This window comes from Hippichthys cyanospilos, chromosome 9 (assembly GCF_059441005.1).
Source record: "Hippichthys cyanospilos isolate Australia breed blue-spotted pipefish chromosome 9, RoL_Hcya_1.0, whole genome shotgun sequence".
In the NCBI taxonomy this organism is placed as follows: domain Eukaryota; kingdom Metazoa; phylum Chordata; class Actinopteri; order Syngnathiformes; family Syngnathidae; genus Hippichthys; species Hippichthys cyanospilos.
In genome coordinates, this window is record NC_142377.1 from 10,898,199 (window position 1) to 10,924,401 (window position 26,203).

At 40.9% G+C, this 26,203-nt stretch overlaps 1 protein-coding gene across 2 annotated transcripts in view; it reads left to right on the forward strand.

Moving 5' to 3' along the window:
* The window catches only part of magi1b (membrane associated guanylate kinase, WW and PDZ domain containing 1b), a 106,422-nt gene that overhangs the window by 67,751 nt on the left and 12,468 nt on the right, over positions 1-26,203 (forward strand). For both annotated transcript variants that reach the window (XM_088422791.1, XM_088422792.1), the window contains exons 8-18: positions 1,264-1,321; positions 2,194-2,300; positions 3,661-3,774; positions 6,058-6,243; positions 6,387-7,049; positions 15,097-15,128; positions 15,525-15,569; positions 17,764-18,010; positions 21,751-21,842; positions 22,852-23,044; positions 24,343-24,720. In XM_088422791.1, coding sequence (XP_088278917.1) covers positions 1,264-1,321; positions 2,194-2,300; positions 3,661-3,774; positions 6,058-6,243; positions 6,387-7,049; positions 15,097-15,128; positions 15,525-15,569; positions 17,764-18,010; positions 21,751-21,842; positions 22,852-23,044; positions 24,343-24,720 — 2,115 coding nt within the window. The remainder of the gene's footprint in view (positions 1-1,263; positions 1,322-2,193; positions 2,301-3,660; positions 3,775-6,057; positions 6,244-6,386; positions 7,050-15,096; positions 15,129-15,524; positions 15,570-17,763; positions 18,011-21,750; positions 21,843-22,851; positions 23,045-24,342; positions 24,721-26,203) is intronic.

Sequence of the window (26,203 nt, forward strand, 5' to 3'; positions counted from 1 at the left end):
AGCGACGCACAAATATACTCGTGCGAAATCACACGGGTGATTACAATTTTGCACTGCATTCTGTTTAATGTTCCACTTGAATACGTTTGGATCACGATTTATGCGCGCCTCATGGTCGGCGCCGTAACCCCGAGTTTTTGACCTTCACGTGGGCTTTGTCACAAATGCAAATTCTGAGGATTTAGTGAAATTTAGGGCTTTTAAATGATAAATGGAATCTCAATTATCCATTAGTTGTTGATTGGTAATTATTTTTGATAATCGATGAATCTTTGTATGCCAAAATTCTCAGGGTTTCAGTCTCTCAAGTGAAAATAGTCTCAGATTTTTTAGTCCTTTGAATGCTGTCTATTGTCATTGTGCCTCTTGACTGAATTGAGTGGCCATTTTTAAACCAAATTTTTCATCAGTGAATTGACAAATTCTTCATCAGTGAATTGAATCCACTAATCAACGAATAATTGAATAACAGCCTTTATTTCTCAACTTTCCCAGATAAATTAAATTCATTTCTGTACTACTCTAATTGCATTCCAATATTTTTTAATTATCGTGAAGTCCAGCATGGTAATTAGTAGTGATGGACAAATGAAGCTTCATGAAGCATTTGTGATATTTTTCATGCCTCTACGTGGCACTCTTGGTTCAAAGAAGCAGTGGAAATTTTATACTTTTCCGCTGCACTGGCATTTCTCTGCAAACGAGTACAAAAATATCAGAAGTGCATCATGAAGCTTCATTTTCCCCTCACAAAATAAGATAATCATGTGTCAGTCGTTTAACTTTGATTCTTTTTTTTTCCCTCCACATCGTCATGATGCTAATAAAAGATCTTGTGATAATCTACATTTCACTTCATCACAGAAAAAACAAATATGATTAGGTATTAACACACTTTCAAGTGCGGACATTTTGAGCAATGTTCACCTTTGTGGACATTGTTGCTCTGAAGCGTCGCTTTGCCGCGACGCCGCCCCCCACCGTCTTTCATATCCCCAGCCTCCTGCGCCATTTGTCCATCTGCCCAAGGGTGCCTTGTTCACTTGTTATCTGATGTGTGGAAATGTCAGCAGTGTGCAGGGACATAGGGACAAGCAGACAGCATGAGACGCTGAGGGGTCACTCTGGCCCTGGAGACTGACTGACACATAAATACAATTCACAGGGAAAAAAAAAAAAGAAAGGTTCCCTACTCAATACAAGTCATCTAACTTCTTCATGTATTTTTTTTCCTTTCTCACAAGGCTGTTCTTGTTTTTTTAGAACTTCCGCCTGGATGGGAGAAAATAGATGATCCAGTGTATGGGGTCTACTATGTTGAGTAAGTAACTCACATTTAGTAAATACTAGTGATGGGGAAATGAAGCCTTGTTAAACGCCTGTGTTTTTTTTTTTTTTACTCCACTAGATGATGCTCTTGGTTTAAAGATAAATGGTAGTGCACTGCCTCTGAACCCAGAAGAGTAAAAAAAACAAACAAACAAAAAAAAACAAACAAGTGCTTCACGAAGCTTCGTGTGGCCACCGCTAGTTAATCGAAGAAAGATTCGTTGTTTTCTTATTTCACGTCAGCTATTTTGGTGTTTTTCTGGAATGTAGGCCATTTACTTTGTCTCCTTGTCATTTTGGAATATGTGCAGTGGTAATGTGTGTGTCTGCGTGCGCTTGCACTTGCATGCTTCCCTTGTGTGGGACCTTTGGGAACGAGCATAAATTTGAATATGTTTTATTCGTTTGTGATGTTGATCAAATAGCTATTGGGCATCACAACTACATACTGTACATTTCATAGGCCCCCCTGCGTCTGCCATTTTCGTCGCACTTATTCCTAATCTTTGTTGTCAATTATAGTATCTTTACAGGTTATGTGTAGGAGTCTGCAATGTTCCGTTAGCATACATTTCTTGAAGTTTTCTTATATTACATGTCATTATTAGTGACGGGCAAATGAAGCTTCATGAAGCACTTGATATTTTTTCACTCTCTACATGGCACTCATGGTTCAAAGAGGCAGAGCGAATTTAATATATTCCATCCCACTAGCGTTTCTCTGCTAAAAGCAGGATACGGAAGAGCAAAAATTACCCCAAGCGTTTAATGAAGCTTCGTTTTTGGTCATTTACTCCTCTTGTATGTCTTTTACACATTATGATTACCTTTTCACCTCTGTGTCTTCTTTCTTTGCGTTTGAAGTCATATCAACAGGAAGACCCAGTACGAGAATCCCGTATTGGAGGCCAAGCGGCGCCGACAAGTGGAGCAGCAACAACCTCAACTGCAAAGCCAGCAGGCACCTGAAGGTGAACAAGACTTCAGATTTTTTGCCCATATATGGGCATCCTTTCTTTTTTAAATTAATGCGAGTGATTGCATCTGTATGCGCACGTGAGATTCTGCTCGTCTTTTCACTCATTTTTCGGTACATACAATTTGGTTGCCAGGTACTTTACTGTTCTGTTAAAGATATAGTGAAAGACATATGAAGCCTGATGGTCATTCTGCGGACCTGAAGCTAATGTTAATTTTTACAAGCGATGATTAGGTGAGTAATGCAAGGAAGTTATGCAAATAACTGACCTGGATGTCACTGCTTTACACACAAAAAAGTATCACTGTTTTAAATATATATATCATAAAATACGTCCTGCAACCTAAATGTAACATCCATTGAACAGCAATTCAACTGCTAGTAATATATAATAAACGTTAATGCACTTAAACTCCAATAATTTTTGTCATGCAATGCATTCTGTAGACTGAAAAGGAAAGTTGGTTTACAACAAATTTATTGTTGACCTGTGCTATTATGGCTGCCCTGTGGCTAGTGAAACTTTGCAAACAATTAACACCTACGCAAATGCATTGGGAGAAGACAAATACTATTTTATTCAGTATGACTTTTTTAAATTATTCAGACGATTAATCGGTAATTGGTATTTTTTTTTTCTGTCAAAAATCAGCATCTGCCTCAAAACATCCATATCCATCACATTAATTAATGATGTTGTAACGCAAGTCAATATTTGACTAAAGCTGTTTTATTTATTTGAATGACACCTTACAGCACGAGTAATTATATATGCATGGGAACTGTCCTATTATGCTCCGACTTTTGCTCATTCAGCAGAAAATGTTTGATTGCACTCGATTACCAGCTGGCTGTTCTCCCATCTGAAACTTTCAATCCCTCCACCAACCCTCAATACCTTCAACTACTTTTTCACCCCGCCATTGATTATACACTGCCTTGCTTTTGGAATATTAATGCGGTAGTAGTCTAGCCTGTGCCATTATACAGTAATAATGTCATAAATCAAAGATGGTATGAAGAAATGGGGCATTCCATTTTTATGCATTGTTATTCAACGTAGAGACGACAAGTGTTCAAAATTTTATGACATTTGAACAGCCTATTTTAATCTGAACATATGCACTTAAATGTTGCTCAGTGGGGACTCAGGAAATCAAACTGTAGATTTAAGATGTACATAATTATATCATTTTCTATTCAAACCACCTTCTCTAAGCCTTTTACTCTTTGTTCCTGTCCCATAACCTACAGTAAAATACAGTATATCTTGCCTCCGTTTTGCTCAGTGTTCTGGAAGACAATGTCCCAAAACTTTACTAGAAAACGTATTGTGTCTCTCTCTATTACAGAATGGATTGAAGACTCAACATTTGCTGGGTCCCCTCTTACAAGTTACACTGCCAACCACCAAGAGACCTACAGGGACCCTCCAACTGGGCCCACAGTGCCAATGGGACAAAAACGTAAGTATATTTGTTGATGAGCAGGCCAAACAAGACCCCTCATTTAATATATGTTTATTTGATATATACCATGCTTTGAGTGCAGAAGAGGACGGGATCTTCACACAGATGGGCAAATGTTATTTCTGTTGACTGTTCATCATCTGTGAACGAGTCAACATGCTCACCAGTATTTAGTGTGTTTTTTTTGTTTTGTTTTTTTGTTTTGCTTGGTCCCACGCTATTTTTACCTTGCACCAATCCGATATTGTAAACATCGACAATAAGCGGCCACCAAAGCTCATCTTGCGTGGGGTCGATCGCAGCATTAGGTTAGCTTGATCCTATATTTCCCATGATTCTTAGACACAGAAACAAGAGCTAGTTCTAGTTCCGGTATGACAAAACCATTGACATAAACTAACGAATGAGATTGTGTGAGACTGAGAAGACGGATGGAATAGTCAGGAATTTGATATAAAGGTGACAAACTGAAAATTCAATATCCACCCAAGGCGCATTGTCAAATTTTGAGAAAACTAAAGTATTATATGTGCACTTAAAGTCTGTCAAAAAAATACAATATTGATACAATTTCTCGAGCCACGGGGTGCTATACAATTCAAGGACGGTTTATTTTAAAGTAGTATACTGATTTGACTGGTTTGATTCAGTGTGATTCCGGTTCCGTTCGCATTTCCTGTTCTTGTCAACGCTTAATTCGATCACAATGTCACACTGCCTCGGTTGTTTTTGTTGTGGTGCTGCATCATTCCGTGCAACCTTTGTAGAGGATAAACAGTGTTCACCTTCTCTTTTGTTTGATTTGGTCTTCCCTTTCTCCTTTTGACATTTGTTGTGGGTGACTGCGGCTTATTCATTTGGTTTTCTGTCTACCGTTGTGTCTGTCCGTGTTGCTCTTTCATTCTCTTTGAGCTACCTTTTACCTTTAGCTGCATTCACATTGCCTTGCTTCCTGACAAGTTGGCGCTGCAGAGGCTAATGGTGCCGCCAGCATTTGTTAGCTTCTTCATTTCAGACAGAACTCATGTGTGATTGCACAGCAATTGTGACTTGATGCTTACAAAAACGTTTGTGATAAAGTTAGTAGGCAAATTGAGCCTTGTTGTGTTCAAAAAATGTTTTTGTGTCATAATGGCTCAAGAAGATTTGGTTCAAACACAGTATGATTATATTATTTCTCAATTTTTTCATCTCTTCTTCCACCCTTTTTTTCTTTTTCTAGTCAGTCTTCCATCGAGTGCCTGACAAGTTTCAGCTAAATCGGGCAAGCCAAATTCACAGATGCAAATGCGGCAAAAATTAACATTATTTTTCAAGTACCAACGCTTCTCCTCCAAAACAGATTATGATCATTATTATTACGAGAAAAAATAGCATGGGCTGTCGATTAGGCCATGTAGGAATACAATCAATTGTTTGTTGTCGTTTGCAAATTTATTTGTTAGTGGTTATAATTGAAGCACTGGACGTGTTCATTCCATGTTTTTACGAAAATTTCACTAAGGTAGCGGCCACTTATCACGTTGCTCGTCGATAGATGTTGAACAATAGGGCTGAAACAAGTCCTCTAGTAATTTGAGAATCTTGGTTTTTGCTCCCCCTGGATACTTACTTATTAGTGTAGCCAAACAATATCAAACCAATCGCAAATCATTTGGAAAAAAAAAAAAGCAACTGTTAATGCTCTGCATGGCGGTAAAACACTGCAAATGCGGTAAGAAGGCCAACTCCAGAATAAACCTTATTTTCCCACATACTAAATAGACACAAATGCTTTGGTAGACTTTTTCTTAGAAGTTAGTTCTCAGCACGCGTGTCCTTCAAGCTGTGACAAGCTTGAATATTTTTTGTACTGCAACTGAATTACGCTGACATCGCCAAACGACACCGGTTGTTAGCGTTTACTGCAAATTACTCTCAGGGAAACTGGTTCACATCTTCCATTCGCCTTTTCCTCTGATATATAAAGTCATTCAAAAGTTTGGACACACTTACTCCAGATTGTGTGTAAGTGTTGACTTGTGTTGGGTTTTCATTTTGTCTTTTACTTTGAATTGACAGGCTAATTATGTCACTCTTGTGTTATTTTACAGTACATGTTCTTTGGATGTGTGTATTATCAATCAAACTGTCAACCAGTATGTCTTGTAGAAAATAGTTTTTGTCTTGCTTGGATGACACAAATAGAATCCCAAGCCGAGTAATTCACTTTTCGCTTTTGCAGCGCTACATCTGTTCCATTGAAACGTAATTACCGGTAACTCGATGTTTTATTTTCAGGAGGAAAGCCTTTCTTTACCCGGAACCGATCTGAACTAAAGGGGACTTTCATCAATACCAAGCTGAAAAAGAGCCGCAGAGGTTTCGGTTTCACCGTAGTGGGAGGCGACGAGCCAGATGAATTCCTGCAAATCAAGAGTCTGGTCCTTGATGGGCCTGCCGCCCTCGATGGCAAGATGGAGACAGGTTGGGGTTCTCTATTGATCAAAGATCACACAGACGGAACGCTGCTTTAATGAGATTTTCCGGGTGCCGATTACGTCCGAATGCAAAGTCGCGACTTGATCAAAGATTGACGCCAATGTCTCCCCCTTGTCTCCCCTCCCAAGGCGATGTCATCGTGAGCGTCAATGACACCTGTGTGCTCGGCTACACCCACGCGCAAGTTGTGAAGATCTTCCAGTCGATCCCCATCGGCTCTATGGTCAACTTGGAGCTGTGCCGGGGTTACCCGTTGCCCTTCGACCCCGATGACCCCAACACAAGCCTGGTTACCTCCGTCGCCATCCTGGACAACAAAGAGCCCATCATTGTCAACGGTCAAGAGGCCTCCAACAATACCTACGATTTGCCGCCCAGTCACAGCAGTCAGAACAACAACAATGGCTCCAGCAATGGCGGGACGGCCCTCAATGGCCTCCCGCGACCTCACAGCCCCTCTGCGGACGCGGCCTCCGACACCGCGTCCCAACACGGCTACCCCAGCGACGTGGTCACTCTGGCCTCGTCCATCGCCACCCAACCGGAGCTCATCACCGTACACATGGAGAAAGGAGACAAGGGCTTCGGCTTTACCATTGCAGATAGCCTGGGAGGCGGAGGGCAGAGGGTCAAACAGATCGTGGACTACCCGCGCTGCCGTGGCCTCCGAGAGGGCGACATCATCGTGGAGGTCAACAAGAGGAACGTACAGAGTATGTCTCACAACCAGGTGGTGGACTTGCTCAGCAAGTGTCCAAAAGGCAGTGAGGTCACCATGCTGGTGCAGAGAGGTGAGTGAAAACGATTTTTTTTTTTTGGCAATCATGAAACATTATTTCCAAGTTAAAGACAGCGAAATGTCCAACCATCCGCACATTCATTTCTTAACCGCTCGTCCACACAAGGGTCGAGAGCTCGCTGGCGCATATCCCAGCTGTCTTTGGATAGTAGGCGGGAAACACCTTGAAATGCTTGCCAGCCAATCACAGGGCACGCAGAGACAACCAACCGTTCACACCCACAAACACAATTTGGAGTGTCCAATATAGCTATCATGCATTTTTGGGGGAATGTGACAAGAAACCAGAGTACACTGAGCTAACAGGCAGGCACAGGGAGAACATACAAACTCCATCCAAGAAGGCCAGAGCCAGAATCGAACCCACGACCTCCGTGCTAACCAGTGCGTGCTAACCAGTCAAATATACTGTAGAATATGTGTTTTGTTTGAATGTGTTATGAATCCAACAACATTTTAACTTCCCTCAAAAAAATTCAGTTAAAATATCTCAGTGATTCAACACAAAATATCTTAAAGTAAATAAGCTGCGAGTAACAAAGTGAAGCTTAGTCTGATTGGAATCCAAATTGCATGTGCGACCCACGTTTTGGTGTGTTCACATGCTCATAAATATGCTGACTGATCACTTTTGGGTTTGCTTGGACTGCTGAAATTGTCCAAGTGTGGAGAGACCTTCGGAGATAATATGAACTGTGCATTGAACGACACTGACATTATGGAACAGTTCACTAGATAAAATCGCAGGTGAAGCACCATTAAAAAGGAGTGTCTCAGCTTGAGAGAAGCTGGGGCTTATGTGGGAGCTTCAAGGATTGCGGCTCCATATAAAGTCTTCTTCAACGCACCTCCATTATCTCTGTCCTTTGTCTGCCTCTAAGAGCATTTCTCGCATTTTTGAGCATCTCGGTTTCCCTTTCCGCCACTTGCGCTGGAATGCGTGACCGTTTTATTTCTTGCTGTTGTAGACAACTGTGAAAATGGTGACAAGTTTTGTAAATGCAGCTATTCAACACCTGGCTTTTGTCATCGCTTTTGAATGACCCTGGGATTCACACGGAATCAGTGAATGGAAACAAAGTAACAGTGATGGGGAGTGGAGTAAAATTCAGAATTTTATCTTCGTTTTTACACTCTCTCAAACCTCATCAGCCCTGAAATCGCTGTGTGATAAAAATTGGACCATTTTCTCTGTCAAGCTGTCCATACTTTGCTATTGGAGCTTCTTAAACCAACTATGCCATATTGTTGTGTATGTATGTGTGGGTAAGTGTGTATGGAAGAAGCTGGTCGGATGAAATGCTTTTTTTTCATCTTATTTTGTATTCTCACTGTGAATTTTCATTGTCAGTGCTATTTATGTGAACATGCAGCAGTTCACTATCACCTGATGGGAATGACTTATCATTACGTGCTAAAGGAAGGGAGTCTCAATACACAAGGTAGCAGTTATCTGGGCCTGTGTAAACACTGGATTTATCTCTTTTTTTTGTCGCGCATTAAGATTGCTATACCATGTGGGAAATAAATGCGTTTAAATGGAACCAGCATTGCATGTCAGTTTAAAATCGATTATTTTAACCAGAAATGCTTACTGCAGTATTTTTGTTTGACTAAGTTGTGCAATTACTTGAATGATCTTTTTTTTTTTTTTTTTTGTTATGGACCAAACCAGCATTTTCTGCACTGCCAATTTGAAGGAAAAAATAAATAAATAGAGGATAGAGATTAAATCATGCTTTAAAAAAAACACAAATCTGATTCATCAATAAACCCACAGAATAATCAACAAAGGGATCAATAATTCCCTTTATCATTTGAAATAATCAACATTTTTCTGTATATTTATTACATGTTATGGGCCAAATCAGTAGCAGAATTATTAAAAAAATGGAAAAATCCCTTATTATTTTTAATAAAGCGATCAACATAAAAGATGTTTTTTTAGAGTATAATTGACAGATTAATCTTTTAAAATCTACCTTTAATTTGGAAAGCAATGATCAGCATTTTGGCATATATGCTCACATGTTTCGGATCAAACAAGTAACACATATTAGAAAAAAAAAACATTTTTTAGTTAAGGGATCAACATTAAACCATAGTTGTTGAAATCACATTCATCGGTTTGTCAACAAACCTATTCAAGAGCTGAATAAATTATTAAAATCCAGCTTTATTTTTTGAAACAGCAATCCACATTTTTGCATTTTTTCTGATGTTACAGACCAGATCAGTGAAAAAGTGAATTATCTGCTCTGCCAAATTGAAAAAGAAAAAAAAAACACACACACACGTCTCATAAATTTTCCAAATCAGATTAATTAGTTAATTAACAAAATAATTGACGGATTATTCAACGAATCAAATAATCATTACCTCCAGCCCTAATAGAATGTTTTTTTTTTTTATCAAGTTTTGCATAGCGTATGAACTGTTTTTGTAGATTTTGTGCTTACACAGTTTAGCATTTATGTGACAGTATCACTGTGCCTTAATTACATTCCTGCTTTCCACTGTCTGCCTTTGGAGTCCTGCTCTCTCCACCAGCAGCAAGGCACGCTGGCTTCTAATTGGGGTCCAGATGTCAGCTTTGCTTATTAAATACACACATCTTCTTCTCGCTCCCTGTTTTGGTGCTCTCCACTTCCATCCATCAAAGATTTCTTCTCCATTGAGCAACACTTGCGGCATGTGTGTGCATCCACAGTTCGACACCATAAAACGCGGCGATGGTCAACCGAAAATGTCTTAGTTAATGGATCGCTTTCTGTACAATCGTCCCTGCCTCTGCTGTTATGTACATTCTACATTCGCCCACGTAGTAGATGGGGGGCGGCATGATCGTTATGGCTGCGCCAGTGCTGTGCTCCCTCATTCACTTTTACTCCTCACATCAGCCTGTGTCACTGATTATCCTCCTCCTCCAGTAATCGGTCTAAGGACGATTCACGGTCACAATCTTTACTTGGTCTCATTAAAACCATCTGAGCATGGATAGATGTGTTAGTAGCCGCTTGGTTCAGTTAGCATGCAGTTAGGATGGTCATGCGTGTTTTCTATTTGGAAGCAGCAATGTACTACTAACAGACCGATTATAAAAAATCAGCCCGGACGATTGTTTCAGATATTTTCCATTTGACAAAAAATGGCATTGGACTTTTATTTAAAAACAACAAATCCTGATGGCCGATAATACATTTAAAAACTTTAACTTTAGGAAATTATCCATTGAAAGGTGCGTTAACGAAGTTCCAAATTTCTTTTAGAATGACATCGTTTAGCCCGAAGGCTTGTGCCTTGTTACTGTAGCTATTTATTAGTGATGAGAAAATAAAGCTTCATGAAGCACTTGTGATATACTTTATATACTGTTCTATATGGTGCCCTTGCTTTACAGCTAAAGACTAGTGCAGAGAAAAAGTATTACATTTCATTGCCTCTTTGAACTAAGAGTACAATCTAGAGGAGTGAAAATATATCCTAAATGAAGCTTTGTTCAGCCATCAGTACTCACATCACATGCTGCATTCGAGGAAAGTGGGAAATTGGAATTTTACGACCTCCGATTAGCACTCAAACACCCTTTTGAACTGGGAGGTCTGAGTTGCAAAGTCCTGGGGGGTGAAGACCAAAAAAAAAAAAAAAAAATCACTTGTTGCCTTGTTGAGCCCCCGATTGTAGATAATTCAAATTTCTGTTCCTTTTTTAACCATAGATAGAAAAGTTAGCGGGTCTATTACGGATACATACATCTACAGAATAGCCCTTTGTCAGCAAAACCTTGTTTGGGTTTCCTTGAAGTATAGCCTCTCAGTATCCCAGAAGCTTATTATTACTCATTAACATGAAGCCTTGTTGTTTCTGCTTTCTGCTTTTCTATGAGGGTTATGGTTCTCCAATGAATTCAAGGTAATTTTGCTTGGCTCCAGCAGCTGCCCCTGGCCCTGCCCCTGCCCCTGGCTGGTCACTGTAATGGAGAAATGCTGAGAAAAAGACGGAAGAAAATAAGGGAACATGAACTGTGCGTGTGTATATTCAACTTAAAGAGTCCTATTTTGGGATCTCATTAGAGATGTGTTCACAAAATCTTATTAGATCTTATTAGAGATGTGTTGACAAAAATAAATCATTAACTTGACAGGTAACGAGAGGTGGACGTGACAAGTTGGGTCAAACCATTCTAGCACATAAAATTTGTTGTGTGAACTTATTTTCCTGAAACTATTAATTGATTCAATAATTATTTTTAAAGGATCTTTGCATGTTCGTTTTATTGAAAATCTCGAGTACCCCTTCAAGTACCCCCTGGGTCACTAGTACCCCCATTATTGAACCACTGCTCTGGAGAAGGAAAAACATATCAAAAGGGCTTCATGAAGCTCCATTTCCCCATCACTAGTTTTCTTATTCCCACTTTTCCGTAAAGTGCGTTTTAACAGAGATTGATTGCACCCTGGAAGGAAACATTGTGTTTTCTCTGTCTGTCCTGGAGGCGTGTCTTCAACAGGAGGAAAACAAGTTGATCTTTTCCCTGCGCACTTTTTATTGGCATAATGAAGGACAAGTACACAACTAGCGTTGGCGTGCTCACTGACGTGAACTTTATATAACCCATATAAAAAAGCCTACAGTTACGGGCATGCCCATTCACAAGAGCTGTGTAATGCGGACAGTGGAGTGCACTCCGAAGAGATAAATGTAGATGATGAGCCCCTGTGCAGAGCAAAGCAGGAAATCAATTCACTGTACGGGCAGGAAGCATCGTTCTTGCCCACTTTGCATTAAAAATTCTGCTGACTGCACCTTCCAATGGCACCATAACCAACAGCATTGCGGTTGTGAGAAGCAGCGGTAGGGGAGCCGGCCGGCCACTCGATGCTCGCAATTCACCTCTGCTCATTTGGGATGCTGGAGGCTGGAGCTGGTGAATCACGGCTTATTGCGCAGGGCAAGGTGAGTCTTCCTCAGCCCGGCCAATCTCTCACCGCCTTCGCACCTCCACAGTGGCTGGTTGAATCGTAAATCTTTTGTTTCCATGACAATTGCTCTGCTGCTAATCTCCAGCTGGGTCTCGCGGGTGAGGAGACGTGTGCGAATGTGGGAGGGGGGGATTTCACCCCTTTAAAAAAAAAACAAGCCATGCAAGAAGCTATACTTCCCCCTTCAAAAATAATTCAGTGTTTTTCTACTTTATAGATCCCTAAAGAAAAATGCAAGAGTAATCCATAGTGTAATTTGGCTCTAATTGGCAAAACGTAGCAGTCACATCCAGACATCAAGGATGTTGACAGGAACCTTTGACTCCTTTACTATGCAGTGGTGAGCAACTTATCACAACAACTGTTGCTGGGAGACCTTCTGGCAGTAATCGGGCCCTGATTGCTATGGTGACAGATGGAGCTGGCTGTTGGAGACCACTGTAATATTTGTGCCAATATGCGCACATAGACACTGTGAGCCCACATCATAATCTGCTTATTAGTGGCTGCCGCTGCGCCACTTTGGCTTGAACAAAATTGTGTAACGCTTTACTTCCTTGATGATTATTAACATTTACTCCCATCAGGTGATTACTACTCTCCATGGTTCACTATAATTAAGTGACAGCCGGTCATATCACAAGTTTGTAATTTCATACGAATGCTACTTTTAATCATCAGTGATGTCACAAACTGCATGTGACATGTTTTTTGTCTATTCCTTGGGCCAGCGGTTTATTATCCTCTGTCAAAGCTCCCGGAAGGGGAAGGAAAAACTCCAAAACCCCAATTTGGGGAAAATCAGAAACCTTCAGAAGGGACCACAGGTGGGAGGAGCCAGCCCCCTTCCAGGCCCACAGGTTGAAGTGGATGCAGCATGTACCAAATACAGACAAATACAGATACGGCCACACTTGTTTTGTTAAGTTCTATACAGATGCACAAATCTATATTCTGGAGTTGCTGATTATAACACAAAAAAAGGTATTGATCACTATGTATTTTCAAAGTTTAAAAAAACAAACATGGATGGCACAGCACTCCGTTCCATGTCATTTTTTGTTTTGTTTTAAATCTTAAAATGCTTTGCATTGGTTAGCGGGCACTTGTCTGGGGAAAAAAAAATCAGCAACTGCTCTAGGCTATGCAACAAGCTTATCAAGATGTTGATATACTGCATACTTTATGATGCGCCTTCAGTGAATTTATGTTCTGATGTTTGATAGGTCATTAATCCCAAAAATCAGATATATAAAATGTAGTGCCTAAAGGGTCCACATTTTGAATAGTCCATTATACTGTACACAATAAGATTTGACTAGTAAAATAACATTTTACATTTAAGAGCTGAGGCTTTAAAAGCAACATTGGATGGTCGTGACAGACATTTCAATGTCTGTCTACAAATACGGTATTGAGTCTGAAAGAGTTGACATACATGAGAAGGTGTATGTTAAGTTAAAGATTCTTTGTCCAAACAAAAACCAGGTGGTCACTGAACAAGAAAATGTTCTAGTGAATCTTTCTTTTCCATGACAATTGTCATTGAACACAACTATCTTGTGCAAAAAGATCACAATGCTCTAAATTAGCTAGCAGTGACTAAGTCAAAAGAAACAGAATGAAAAGAAATGTCATTTTCCCCAAACATCCTGTTAGGGTTAGCTGAATCACTTTGAATGTTGCTTGATGGGGAATTGCGTCACTTATGTGAGGATTGTTAGAGCATGGAGAGGGGACCAAGTGATGACCAGCTGTTTCTACCGCTCGCTGCTAAGTGATGCATAATCCGAAGCTAGCTTGGGACTTGGATGAGAGAAAGCCCGTGGTGTGATTGACACTACAGAGCTGCACATCTGATTGCTCTGTACAGTAACTCCAGGATGGTTATTGATTGAGCAACAGTGAGGCAGAGGGAAATGTTTGGGGGTGGAGGGGGTGTTAGTGTTCACGAATGAGGTTAAGATCTTATCTAAAGAACTCAACAACAGTATTGACCCTTTTTTTAAGCTTCACACATTTTAGATATTTAATACAGAGGTGTACCACATTTTCTTGTTCCGCATACTTTCTTTTTGACATCTCTTGTTCTCATTTCACAACTTCAATTTGAAGAGCACATTTATCCGCTTGACTTGGGCTGCGCTAGCATTCTACTTGTACCGTTCATTCCTTTGTGTGCTCGTCTTCGCTGATGATATTTCTGGTCACTGATCATTCAGCAAAAGGCCCTTTGTTATATTTTAAGCTCACTTTGATTTGTGCATCGAGCGGTGTATGAAGCTGTCTACGGGGCGTGCGCAGCCGCACGGATGTTTACCAGAACGTCGGGGTGGGAGGGAGACTCTGATGTCGAGGGGCGTGAGAGAGGGAGGCCGATGATGCTGAGGGAGGACCGTGCGCAAGGAAAGGAGCGAGCGAGCGAGAGAGAGCGGGTGAAAAAAGGAAAAGGCGGCTGGAAAGGGAGAGACGAGGAAGCCGCGGCAACTGCCTATAGATGCTGGAGCCTTCGACAGTGGAGCGTGGCGCTCAGCGGACGCGGGAAGATGGTCTCAGTAAGAGGGGAACTGACGGTTGCCTATAATTTAATGTTCAGTATCTTGGATTCCTTCTCCATGGGTAATGCTACGGCCAGGAAATCCAGAGCACAGCTCCTCGCCTGCACTTGCTCTCTCGCTCTCTTTTTTTTCTTCTCCAGCTTAGTTGCTCTCCAGGATTCTGTCCTCTCCTCTTAACTCACTTGCTTTCACACGCACATGCATGCGCCTCTGTCGAATAGCCAGGGTCTAAAGAGTGCAGGGTTAGCCCCCGGGCTGGCCCCGCTCTTACGCTGCACCAGTCAAAGCGAGCGCTGGCGGCGGCAGTGATGCAGATAGATTGTGCTGCCCGCACTCCCACTACACACAATCTCACTAAATGCCAGTCAGGCAAGGCATCAGGGAAGAAGAGGAGATTTGCAAAAGCTAGACTTTACACTCTTCTGATATTGTTTTGAAATCATTTTAAAGCAATTGAAAAGCCGCGTCGGTAATTATCTCCTCTTTCTGCTCCTCACAGGGGTGGCACCTGCAAAGAAGAGCCCGAAACTGGTAAGTTTTCCTTTTTTTTTTTTGCTCTCCCGTTCTATATGTGCCATTTTTATGACTTTCATCACTTTCCATTTCTCCGCTTAACTGCGTAAGGTACAAGTTGTTTGGATGTCAGGTGTCTGTTTATAGACATGCTATGTTGTGCGGGGGTGGGATCCCTGTAGCTTGGCAGCCGCCACCCCTCCTCCTCTCCGTCGGGGGGCTTGGATGAGGGGCTTTGATGCGCTGTGAGCTGGGTTGCTAACACTCTGTTGATGGTACCAAGCGCGCTGTGTGAGTGTTGAATATGTGATGACGGCGAGAGAGAAGACCTCATCCTGCGATGCGTGCTGCATTAATGAAGGGAGCCTGTTGACTTGCTCTTACCGGACGTGTTTGTCAATGTTTGTTTTGCAGGATGATTATGACTTGGCTCCTCCGTACAGAGATTACACTAGGAGGGTACGTCATGTCATTTGGGTGGAGTGGGTATTTGGAATGATGACTTAATGATGGTGTTGGGTAGAGGTGATGGTGATGGGTTTGTGTTCCGGATTACTGTAGATCCCATGAATAAATTCCATGTTTTTTCCACATGAAATGATTTAAAAAGGTCCCGTTGTATTATACACAAATTCATTTTGAAAACAAATGACCTTATAGGCATTTACCAGCGCCGAGATGTTGTTTAAAAAGGGGCAAATTTATGTAATTTAATGTTTTTCCTGAAATATGAAGCAATCCCTCACCATAGCACAGTGTAATGGCTGGCATTTTTCAAGTCACGAGAGCACCCCCCTCCCCTTTGACTTCTTCAGTGGCGCACGGTAAAAATTAATCTTTGACTTCCATCATCAGTAATGGCACTGAATGAGGATGCTACAAAACCAATTGCAATGACTTTGTATCAGTGTTCCGTGACCTGCCCGGCATTAGCAGCTAGCTAGTTACTGTTCAAAAGATGTTTAATAGATGTAAATGACTGCACACTTCCCTACTGATCAATTTTGAACAAACTAGTGTTCCTGAAATGTCCTCTTTAAACTAGCAAATTTGCAAATGGGAAGAAAAGATCAATGGGAAGAAATTTGTCTAAAAAGCAAAAAGATTTCAAATATTCAATTGAAACGTCAAAGTTATAAAGGATGCCAGCAAATCAGGGGAGCATAGTTTGTACAGTATGCACAAGTATGGAGAAAAAACTGCTTCTTAAGGGTGTCTTTGGGGAAGTTATTGTAGGATTACATGGTATTTTGCACTTGACGCTTCTAAGATTTTCCTATAGTTCATATTTTTTTAAGTCATACTTCTGCGTCATTGGATGCTATAGATATAAAAAGGAGAGAAACTATCTTGCTTTCCTGACCTCGACCCTATTGAGAACCTATGGAGCATTTTTGAGCAAAAAAAATGAGTGTGGGAGGCGGTTTCCATCCAAGCAGCAACTCTTGGTGGTTAATCTAATTTCCTACAAAGAATTTCAAGCAGAAAATCTGTATAAGATCACAGGTTCAATCAAAACCTGAAGTTGCTATCACATATGGGGCTCAAATTATGCCGACATCCATTTTCGTGGACTTTTAGGAAAATCTGAGGGAAATCATTTGCATAATAATTTGGAACGCGGCGTAGAAGTTGATCGCTGCCTAACGCCTCGATAGGCTGCATTGGAATACAAGCCAAGTAAAATGGACCTTGATGATGGAAAGTGGGACTGAGGCTGAGTCAGCCATCGGTTTGTTTTCATCCAGCCAGCCCTCAGCCTCTCAATGTTCTCGCTCGTTAATTATCGGCCTTTTGGAGAGCGACCACTATGAATACACAGAAGGAATGGATATAATTCTAAAGTAAATCTACCAGGGATTTCTTTTTTTTTTTTGTTGTTTTTCTTTCTTGTGATCAGTGTTCCGCTGTAGAAATGATTCTCTATCAACAGGTATGGAGGTGTAAAATGGAAGGATCTCACAATCTGAGCATATTTTAAAAACAAAAAGGGGTTAGCGACTTCAAATGCTGCCGTGATGTGTTTTTGTCCTCCACGGTCAAAGAACTGGGAGGTCATACTAAGTGAGATGCAATTGCTGTCACTTGCTATCTGTCTGATGCAATGTCTTGCTTTTCGCACTCACGAGTTTCTTTATGAACGACGCAGGCCTATGATATGAGATGAAAATGAAGGAGGATAACGAATGATTGTTTTTGTCTTTAAATCCTTGAGCAGGTGGCAAGATATTATGGAGGCAAGTGGGAATCTCATGAGTTTTCTCCTTTAGTGGCTGTGCCACTAAAATCCTTCATTTTTTTGCGATTTTTTAATTTTTTTTTTTGGTGAATATTTCTACATAAGCCGCAGGATAGGCAGCATTTATTGCATTGCGGTTAAGCAATGGAAGGAATGTGTTCATTCACTTTTAACCTGCAGCTGCATGATTTTAATAATATGAAGATATTTTCCCCCAGAGACAGTAGCTTTAATATTATATTAGCTCCTAATTGTGGCCCCACTGGCCCCTCTGTTGTTTAGTTGCTAGCATTTTTTTCCCTCCTACCTGTCAGTTAGTCCAAGGCATTGCTGGCGTGCTTTTTTTTTTGTGGTCTACGATGTCCTGTCAAGCATGTCTACTAGGCCAATTATATTGATCTGCTTCCCCAACAGCAATTGTCAAGGAAGGACAGTCAGAACAGCTCACAGCTCAGTGTCTCCAGCCACCGGAGCGCCCACACGGACTCGCCCCTGCACTCATCCCTGGCGCCTCCGCTTAGCGAGAGCGCCGCTCCCCCGGTTCCGTCTCAGCCCCTGCCGGGGCTTCCACCCCAGGACTCCACGACCGACGGGACCATCCAGAGAAAACCGGATCCTTTTAAGATTTGGGCCCAGTCCAGGAGCATGTATGAAAGTAGGCGTAAGTATGATATTTTTGGTGGCGGTTGGATGAGTGCTGCATGTAGATCTGGGGGCTTGGTGGAGGCCTGCGGTGGGTTTGCAAGGAATTGGGATGAGGATTAATGCTTATGGATGTAAGTACCTTTCTCATATTTGCAAAGCGCGAGGGGGGGGTGCCTGTTCCAAGTTGGAGATGGTCACAATGGCTTTTGAGTTGCTTAACTTTGCACTTGTCAAAAAACGTAGCAGTCAACTCCCTGACTGAATCTCAAGTCAACTCCCTGCTGGTTCCTATATTAGTCAGTGATGGGAAAATGAAGCTTCATGAAGCACTTTTACTCCTCTAGTTGGCACTCTTGGTTGAAAAATAAATGTATTACATTTACCCTTGGAAACAAGATAACCATCCAGGGGAGTGAAAAAATATCACCAATGCTTCATGAAACGTCATTAATTAGTCACTAATTTGGGGTCTTCGTCATGCCAGGAGATACACATAAGTCCAGTCTACTCATTTGTGACTAACTAACCTCTAAGCGACATACTCAGGCTGTTGACAGGATATGGTAAATCTGTGCAAATTCTGTAAGATTTAGAATGGCTTTGACAGACAGCAGCGAGCTGAATTTTTTGTGTTGTTCAAACATTTCCTTGTGTGTCATTGGTTTTCTGACTGATAACAATGCGAGTGTTTAGCTCTTGAGTAATCACCAAACTCAAGTACGAACACCACTTATACTTTTGATACACAAAACATTTGTTTGGTATTTCTTTTGACTCATTGGAGCTGCTCCTCTAGGTCTTCATGTCCTCAGTGGAGGACATTCTAATTGGATGGAATGCAATTAACTTTGCTGTCTTGCTGAGATAAAATGAACACAAAATGGGTCACAAATGAATAAATGGGCTGGCACTCAGAAGAAGATTGCATTTTCCTTTGAAATTTCATAAAAATAATGACGATTTTATGTTTGTGATCGTAAAACTGCTTTAAGAGAGTGAGCGATAGTAGTATTGACTGCCATCGCAAGTTGTAATGTCTTCATATAAGGCCAGGTGTCAGTGCGGGCCCATCCCTTTTTTAATTGATGGACAGACACTTCTGAACTGTCATTTACATTCAAATAAAGTCCATACTTGTACTTGTTTGATTTCCACTACAATCATTTCCATATATTTCGCTTTGCTGTTATAATTTGACCGTATAAATTGATCTTAAGGATGTTCTCGGTCCAGTCTGTTGGAACGTATGGTCTGACCGTGCTTGAGTTTCCGTCAGTGACTCTGATGTCCCAGCCGTCTCTCTCCAGATGTATAATTAGTTCCAATAGTGGAGTGGATGTCAGTGGATTGCATGCCTCACTCTCTCGCACTCTCTCTCTCTCTCTTGTCTTACCAAAGCGTGGAGAAACTTCTAATTAAAAAGCCCTCAGATCTAGTGTCCCAAAAAATGGGGGGATGGAAGAAGCAACATTCTTCAAGGGCTGAGCAACGTTAACATCTAATCCTTTTGGAAGGCATCACTTGTCAAAGCCTTCCATTATTTAGACGACGAATAAGAAAAGAGGGGCAAGACCATGGGCTAGTTGTGCAAGTGCAAGCCTGTTGGCGAGTCGCTTTGTTATCTACATTGTTGAACAAAACTAATGGGATGAAGGAATCAGAAACAAAGACGCAATTATAAATACAATTAACCCAGTAGAAACTCTCAGACCTTGAAAGGATGCTGAATAGGAAGGAAAGTGATGATAGCATAGGCAGGTTGCGGATAGAAGTTGACCTGCCTGTAGGAGTGGGCTAAAAATCCTGGCTTTCCTCACGCTGCATTGAGCTTTTTGTGCCCGAAAATCCTGCAATATTCACCCTGTCAGGCTCAGACATTTACTGAAGCGAATACATTTCTGGATGTAAGGTTCCTTGAAATGAAAACTTTTCCTCTGGTGAACAAGATCTCAGCAAATGATCTTCTAGTAGGAAAGAATCCGTCACTCATAAAAAGCTTTATTATTATCATTATTATTCTGGCAAAAGATTTTAAAAAATGAGAGATTATTTCAGATCTGTGGTTAATTGAGGAATTGTTATTATCTTCATTTGTTGTACGATGTTTTCAACAATTTTTTTGGCTATGTGTAAACTTTTTTTTTTGCTCTTTCCGGCAAAAAAAAAAAAAATCAATATACAGTCGTTACATATAGTCCCGTCCAGTGCATTGGGGTACACAAACCATTTCAATTGAAAAGTGCCGCGCCTTACAAATTAGAGTAATTTAAAATAAGATAAATACATACTAATATACCCTGAACATAATTGGTTAATTCTAGCGATGGCTAAATGCAGCTTCATCGAGTATTTGTGGATTTTTTTTTTTTTTTATTGATAATAGACGAAAGGTACCATCTAGCGAGTAAAAGAAACAAAACGTGTGCTTTTTGAAAGCTCATTTTCTCGACACATTAATTCTAAACACAGCCGCGTCCCTGATTATGTTGGTGTGCACACTTTTACAAATAATTTCGCATTTAATTGTACTTACACCTTAGTTATTTTTTTTATATCGAGTTGTACCTATTATAGGCCACTGTAACGGTGAAATACAATTTGGAAGAATTGAACTTAGTCGTGTATCAATTGTATATGTAGATTGCAATTAACAATATAAGCTAATTTAGCTAAAACATATTTTCAGTTCGGAAAGTCCCTGAAGTTGTCGCATGCTCAGCGTGTGAGCCTTTAGCTATAAAAGCAAAAGCTCTTCATTCACATAAAATATGATCTGATCCAAGCTGCCTATGTTGTGGCTAATTTATGTCCTTACTAATGGACAAGGGCAGAGTGTAACTGCAGAGTTGACCTTTTGCGATTGCGGGTGCAGCTCGTGACAGTTAGCCCTTTGAATCTGCCTCCGCTCCACTGTTGCGTGGCGATAGATTGAAAGTGATCGCCGGACTCCGCTGGGATTTTAGCCGTCGTCCTCGAAAGAATTGTAAGCAGACTGCTTTCGCCTTCTGTCGCCTTAATGTCTCTTCTTGGCATCGGTGACCTTGGCAAGGAAATGTCCTCCTCCAAAAGTCTGCGCAGCTCCAACCTTATAAACGCATGTACATAAATATGCGTTTATGTGCATGAATGTATATATTTGATGACTGTTTATGCAGAGAGGACACAGCACAAAGACATACACGCCCTGAGGCTCCCATCTTTTTTTTTTTTTTACTCTAAATTAACAATGAGCTGTCAGATGCTGCATTGCAATTCCTTCTATTGTTGCGCAGTCTTTGTAGTAATCACCCACACAACATTGCAAGCTTCTTTTCTTATGTGTGGACCATGACCTTTGCCAAACTGGGTTCCGGTCCTGACTTGTCTTTCATAAAAAGCTTCATAAACATGAATGAAAACATGGTAGTTATTATAATGAGACAAAAGATCTAAATTAGATCGTCAGTTTTTGATAGACTGCATATTTATCAAAGCATCCAGACAGTTTGTTTGCTCAAAGTTATTTCTTTTTGACAAAGCTCAGAGCTTTGACGGTGTTTATTTGCACGCTTGGTTTTCCTCGCCGTGAGCATTGCTTACCTTATAGGCAGATCAATATCCGCATTCGTTATTATTATGAAAAACCTCCCCTCCTGAGATTCATGTCACAGTTGTATTAAGCGGGGTAGGCATGGGAGTGTTAAATCCATCCCTCGGCTGACTTTTAGAATAATTTGTTGTTCTAGATTGCTGATGAAGATGTGTCGATCTTTACAGTTCCAGACTTCCAGGAGCAGGATATTTTCCTCTGGAGGAAGGACACAGGGTTTGGTTTCAGAATTCTCGGAGGGAACGAGGAAGGAGAGCCTGTGAGTATATCACTTTCTATGTTAGTTAAATGAGTTGTTTTTAAGTTTTCCGTGGTAGTGATTATTATCTCATTCACGGCCGTTGACAGATATAGACATCAGTGGTCCGTTTGATTGGGCCGTCAGCGAAAAAGTGAACTCATTTATCATCCGGCCCAGTCCAACTGGATCTTTGACATTTTGACGTCAATGGCAGTGAATGAGTGAAAGAAATAGAATAGCAGTTTTCAAAAGGGTGTATGAGTAGTCCTGGGGGTACGTGAAAGCACTTAATAGGATACATGATTTTGAAGGGGGTGTCTGCATTTATCAGTAAATCTAAAGCTGTGTAATGCCATAACTGGAACAGTGAATTCTTTTCAAATTAAGAAAAAAATAATTGGAACGTGATGCATTCTATTTTGACATTGTGTTACAGTGACTCCTTTGCAAAATGTTTTATGCCTTTATTTTGTTAAGTATTGCAGGCTGTCAACACTGAATATTTTTAAAATCAATTACTGTATCACTTATTTTATCCATTAATCAAATATTCAGACAAAATTTACTTTACATTAAAGTACATTACAAAACCATTGTTTCCCCTCTATAACAGTGTTTATTATTTTTTAGTGGGGAAAAAAAACAAACAATTTAACAATGCCGCATGTGAGGATTGATGTACTCACCTTTTTAAAACTCATTGTCATCGTTTCCAAAGTAAAATCAGATGTTTGCAAATGTCTTTTTTTGAAAAGAACACAAAAGAATCACTGCTTTCATGAAAGACTACGGAAGTTAGAGAATAATCACTGCCGAGAGGCTAAAAATGAGAAGATTTAGACCATTTCAAGTCAAACAGCTATTAAAATAATTGTTGATTTATTCTACAATTGATTAGTTGTTAATTAATCGATTAATTTAACAGCTTTAGTATTATATAGTTGTTAGTGACTCAATTTTCCAGCATGAGAGCCAAAAATGAAGCAATTAGATGTGCTATCTTTTGGTGTATATGTTTATCTTTCAGATATACATCGGCCACATCGTGAAACACGGTGCGGCAGACGAGGACGGACGTCTGAGGTCCGGCGATGAGCTCATATGCGTGGACGGCACAGCCGTGGTGGGGAAGTCGCATCAGCTGGTGGTGCAACTCATGCAGCAGGCGGCCAAGCAGGGTCACGTCAACCTCACCGTGCGACGCAAAACCAGTTACGCGGGTATGAATCCACAGCAAATTTGTTAGCTTCATTCTGTAATTCATTTTTTCATCGACGTGAAAATTGTGGATATATTTGTGATGGTGATGCCCTCGTGAATATTCCAAGTATGCTTGTGCTTCTGAAAAAATGTGAACATTAGTAATGGACAAATGAAGCTTCATGAAGCTTCATGAAGCTTTGGTGATGTCACTGCTCTAGATGGCACTATTGGTTCAAAGAAGCAGGCCAAATGGGATTCATTTCTATGCACTAACATTTGTCTGTAAACCAAGCACACCATCTAAAGAGTAATAGATGATTACAAGTGCTTCGTAAGGCTTCATTTTCACGTCACTGGTGAAAACCACAAATTTATAGATTTCAAAAACACATGAAAATTGTGTGAATAATTTTAAGCACAAATGTTGAACACAAATCCCTCCCCATAAAACCAAAGCCCCTTAGGAAAAAAAAATGCTGCAATCTGTAAACCTAATCACGAGTCACTGTAAACATAATCATGAGTAAGAACATTGATATAATATACTCTGTTCAATGCAAACTTTTGTTTGCTCTTTGAGAGGCTCCCTTTACTGCATACACGTATTCCGGCATTAAAAGTTTTCAGCATGAAAATACCTGAAATTGTCAGTTCCATTTGCACCGAAAATGGCTGCACTCAGGCCTCAAGACCATGAGTGGAACCAGCAGCGTTTGCTATCGGCCATATGTGTGTCAGTTTCGGCTCCTCGGCACATTGGTAAAGAAAGGCTGAGAATTATGATGGAGTGACCGGCCAAGTCTGATGACAACGGCATCTGCCTTCCGGCATCAAGAATATGAAATGCCCTCCGTTTGAAGCTGTACAGGAAATGAAAAGTGGACTGAAATGTCTAGATGCATCAGGCGGCCGTTTTCTTTTTTCTGGTCAAAGAGGTCAACTGTCAGCAGAAATTAGTCATGTCAAGATGGTAATGGCTCTGTATTGGCTTTTATCTTCGTACGGTACAGACGGTAAAGCACTCTCACACAGTAGGTGATATTTGAGCTTGCAATGTGCGCTTCCAATCACTTGAAGCTCTTACCTCTTTTTGTCATCAGCCTCTCTCGTGTCCACAGTAAGGCTGTGTCTAACATTTTTTTTACATAGATTATTCTGTTTATATTCTCGCTGCTTTCTCCCTGTTCAAAAAAGTAAAACAGTATTTACACTCGACAGTACAGAAAATGCACAATGATACAGATAAATGACTTGTTTCATAATACGTCAGGAAGTTGGAAAATGATCAATAAGTCGCATCTTCTACCATCTGCAGTTAAAACTGAGGGAGATGTGCCCCCATCGCCCGCCTCATCCCACCACAGCAGCACGCAGGCCCCCAGCCTGACGGAGGAGATCGGAAAGCGAACTCCGCAGGGCAGTCAGAATTCCCTCAACACCGTCAGCTCCGGAAGCGGCTCCACTTCCGGCATCGGCAGCGGGGGAGGTGGCGGAGGGGCCGGGGGCAGCTCTAATACCGTGGTGGCCGGCGCGGCTGCCACCGCCTCGTCACAGCCTCCCAACGTCAACTCCGGCGCCAACGCCTCATCCGCCTTGCAGCCTTATGATGTGGAGATCCGCCGCGGCGAAAATGAAGGATTTGGATTCGTCATTGTGTCGTCTGTGTCGCGTCCTGAGGCTGGTACCACCTTTGGTAAGTCAAGCTTCAACTTGAACTGATATAAAAAACACTCCCACGCTCAGTCTGAATCTGAAGCAGTCTAACAGCCTGTTAATACTCGATCTTGTTCAGCCCCGCGAATTAAGTCACTTTTTGCTTAGAACTTAACCACCCCTCGTCATTCTGTATCAAGTCAGTCATGGCATGACATAAAGGCGGTGCGCTTATGACTGTGTGTGTATATACTGTATATACCTCGTCATTCTGTATCAAGTCAGTCATGGCATGACATAAAGGCGGTGCGCTTATGACTGTGTGTGTATATACTGCACACACACACACACGTGTGTGTGTGTATATATATATATATATATATATATATATATATATATATATATATATATATATATATATATACGGGCAGTTGTCATCCTTAAAGAACCACAGTACGGTGTTCCAGCGAGAGAAATTTTAATTTTTCAGTCATGTATGAGTCAAACTTGTCAACCTTTTCTCCGCTTGCAGCTACTGGTTTATTCACACACAACCTTCATAATTGATTGCAAGTAAAGTGGGCCTTACATAAGGCACTTATATTATTCAGCCCAACTTACATAGCTCAAGCTAAATACAAAGACTACATAGTAAGAAGAACTGTGTGTGTTTTTTTTCCGAAACAAAATGAATTATTGGCTCCACAAGCTTTTACTTTGATTCGAGACAGACAGGTATCATTTTAGACCTTACCTCCCCCTTTTTTTCAGAAGCAATGTTTTTCTTTTCCTATGTAACACTCTTGGTCCTACTGTCATGATTTCCTGTCTACACCACTTAGGTATTTTACTGCTCTCCATGCTTGCCTTCTATGTGTGGGTGGACTAAAAAAAACTGAACAGCTCTCCACATTTTTTATGCCGGCCAGTTGTAAAGCTTTATCTAATTTTTAAAAGGTACTGTATATAAAATCAAATGGAAAGCTGAGGAAGGGTTTCACAATAAATAGTTCCTGTGGGTAGAAACTTGAGCTAATCTGCGCTATCTTGTATTGAGTAGCAAATATAGCATTGGGAAATTAAAGTCTGAATAAGAATTTTCGTACTCAAATGTGTCATAGTGTTTAGTCAGCAGGGAGGAGGTGCTTATGTTTTCACCAGCTAATGAGCATTCGTAAACCATAAGGCAAATTCTCAATGAATCGCTCATCTAGGCAGTGTTGAATTCCTTTGTTGTTACTTGGCAGTTGGCATCTGTGATAGCATGAAGAACGTTAGCAAAGTTGAAATTGGAAATAACCTCATTAGTTGGCTTAGTGCTAGCTAACCGGAGCACTTGGCAGCATCGCCACTTTTTATTGAATCAGCTGGAGACATTATCCTCTCCGTATTAGTAATATTCCTGTGTGTGAACAAGGATGGACTCCGACGTTAGTTCAGTCTGCTCGCCTCTGTTCTGAAAATAATGCCAGAACAACCTTAGCTAACGTGAGCTGCTGTTACCTGCAACAGGCACTTGGTGC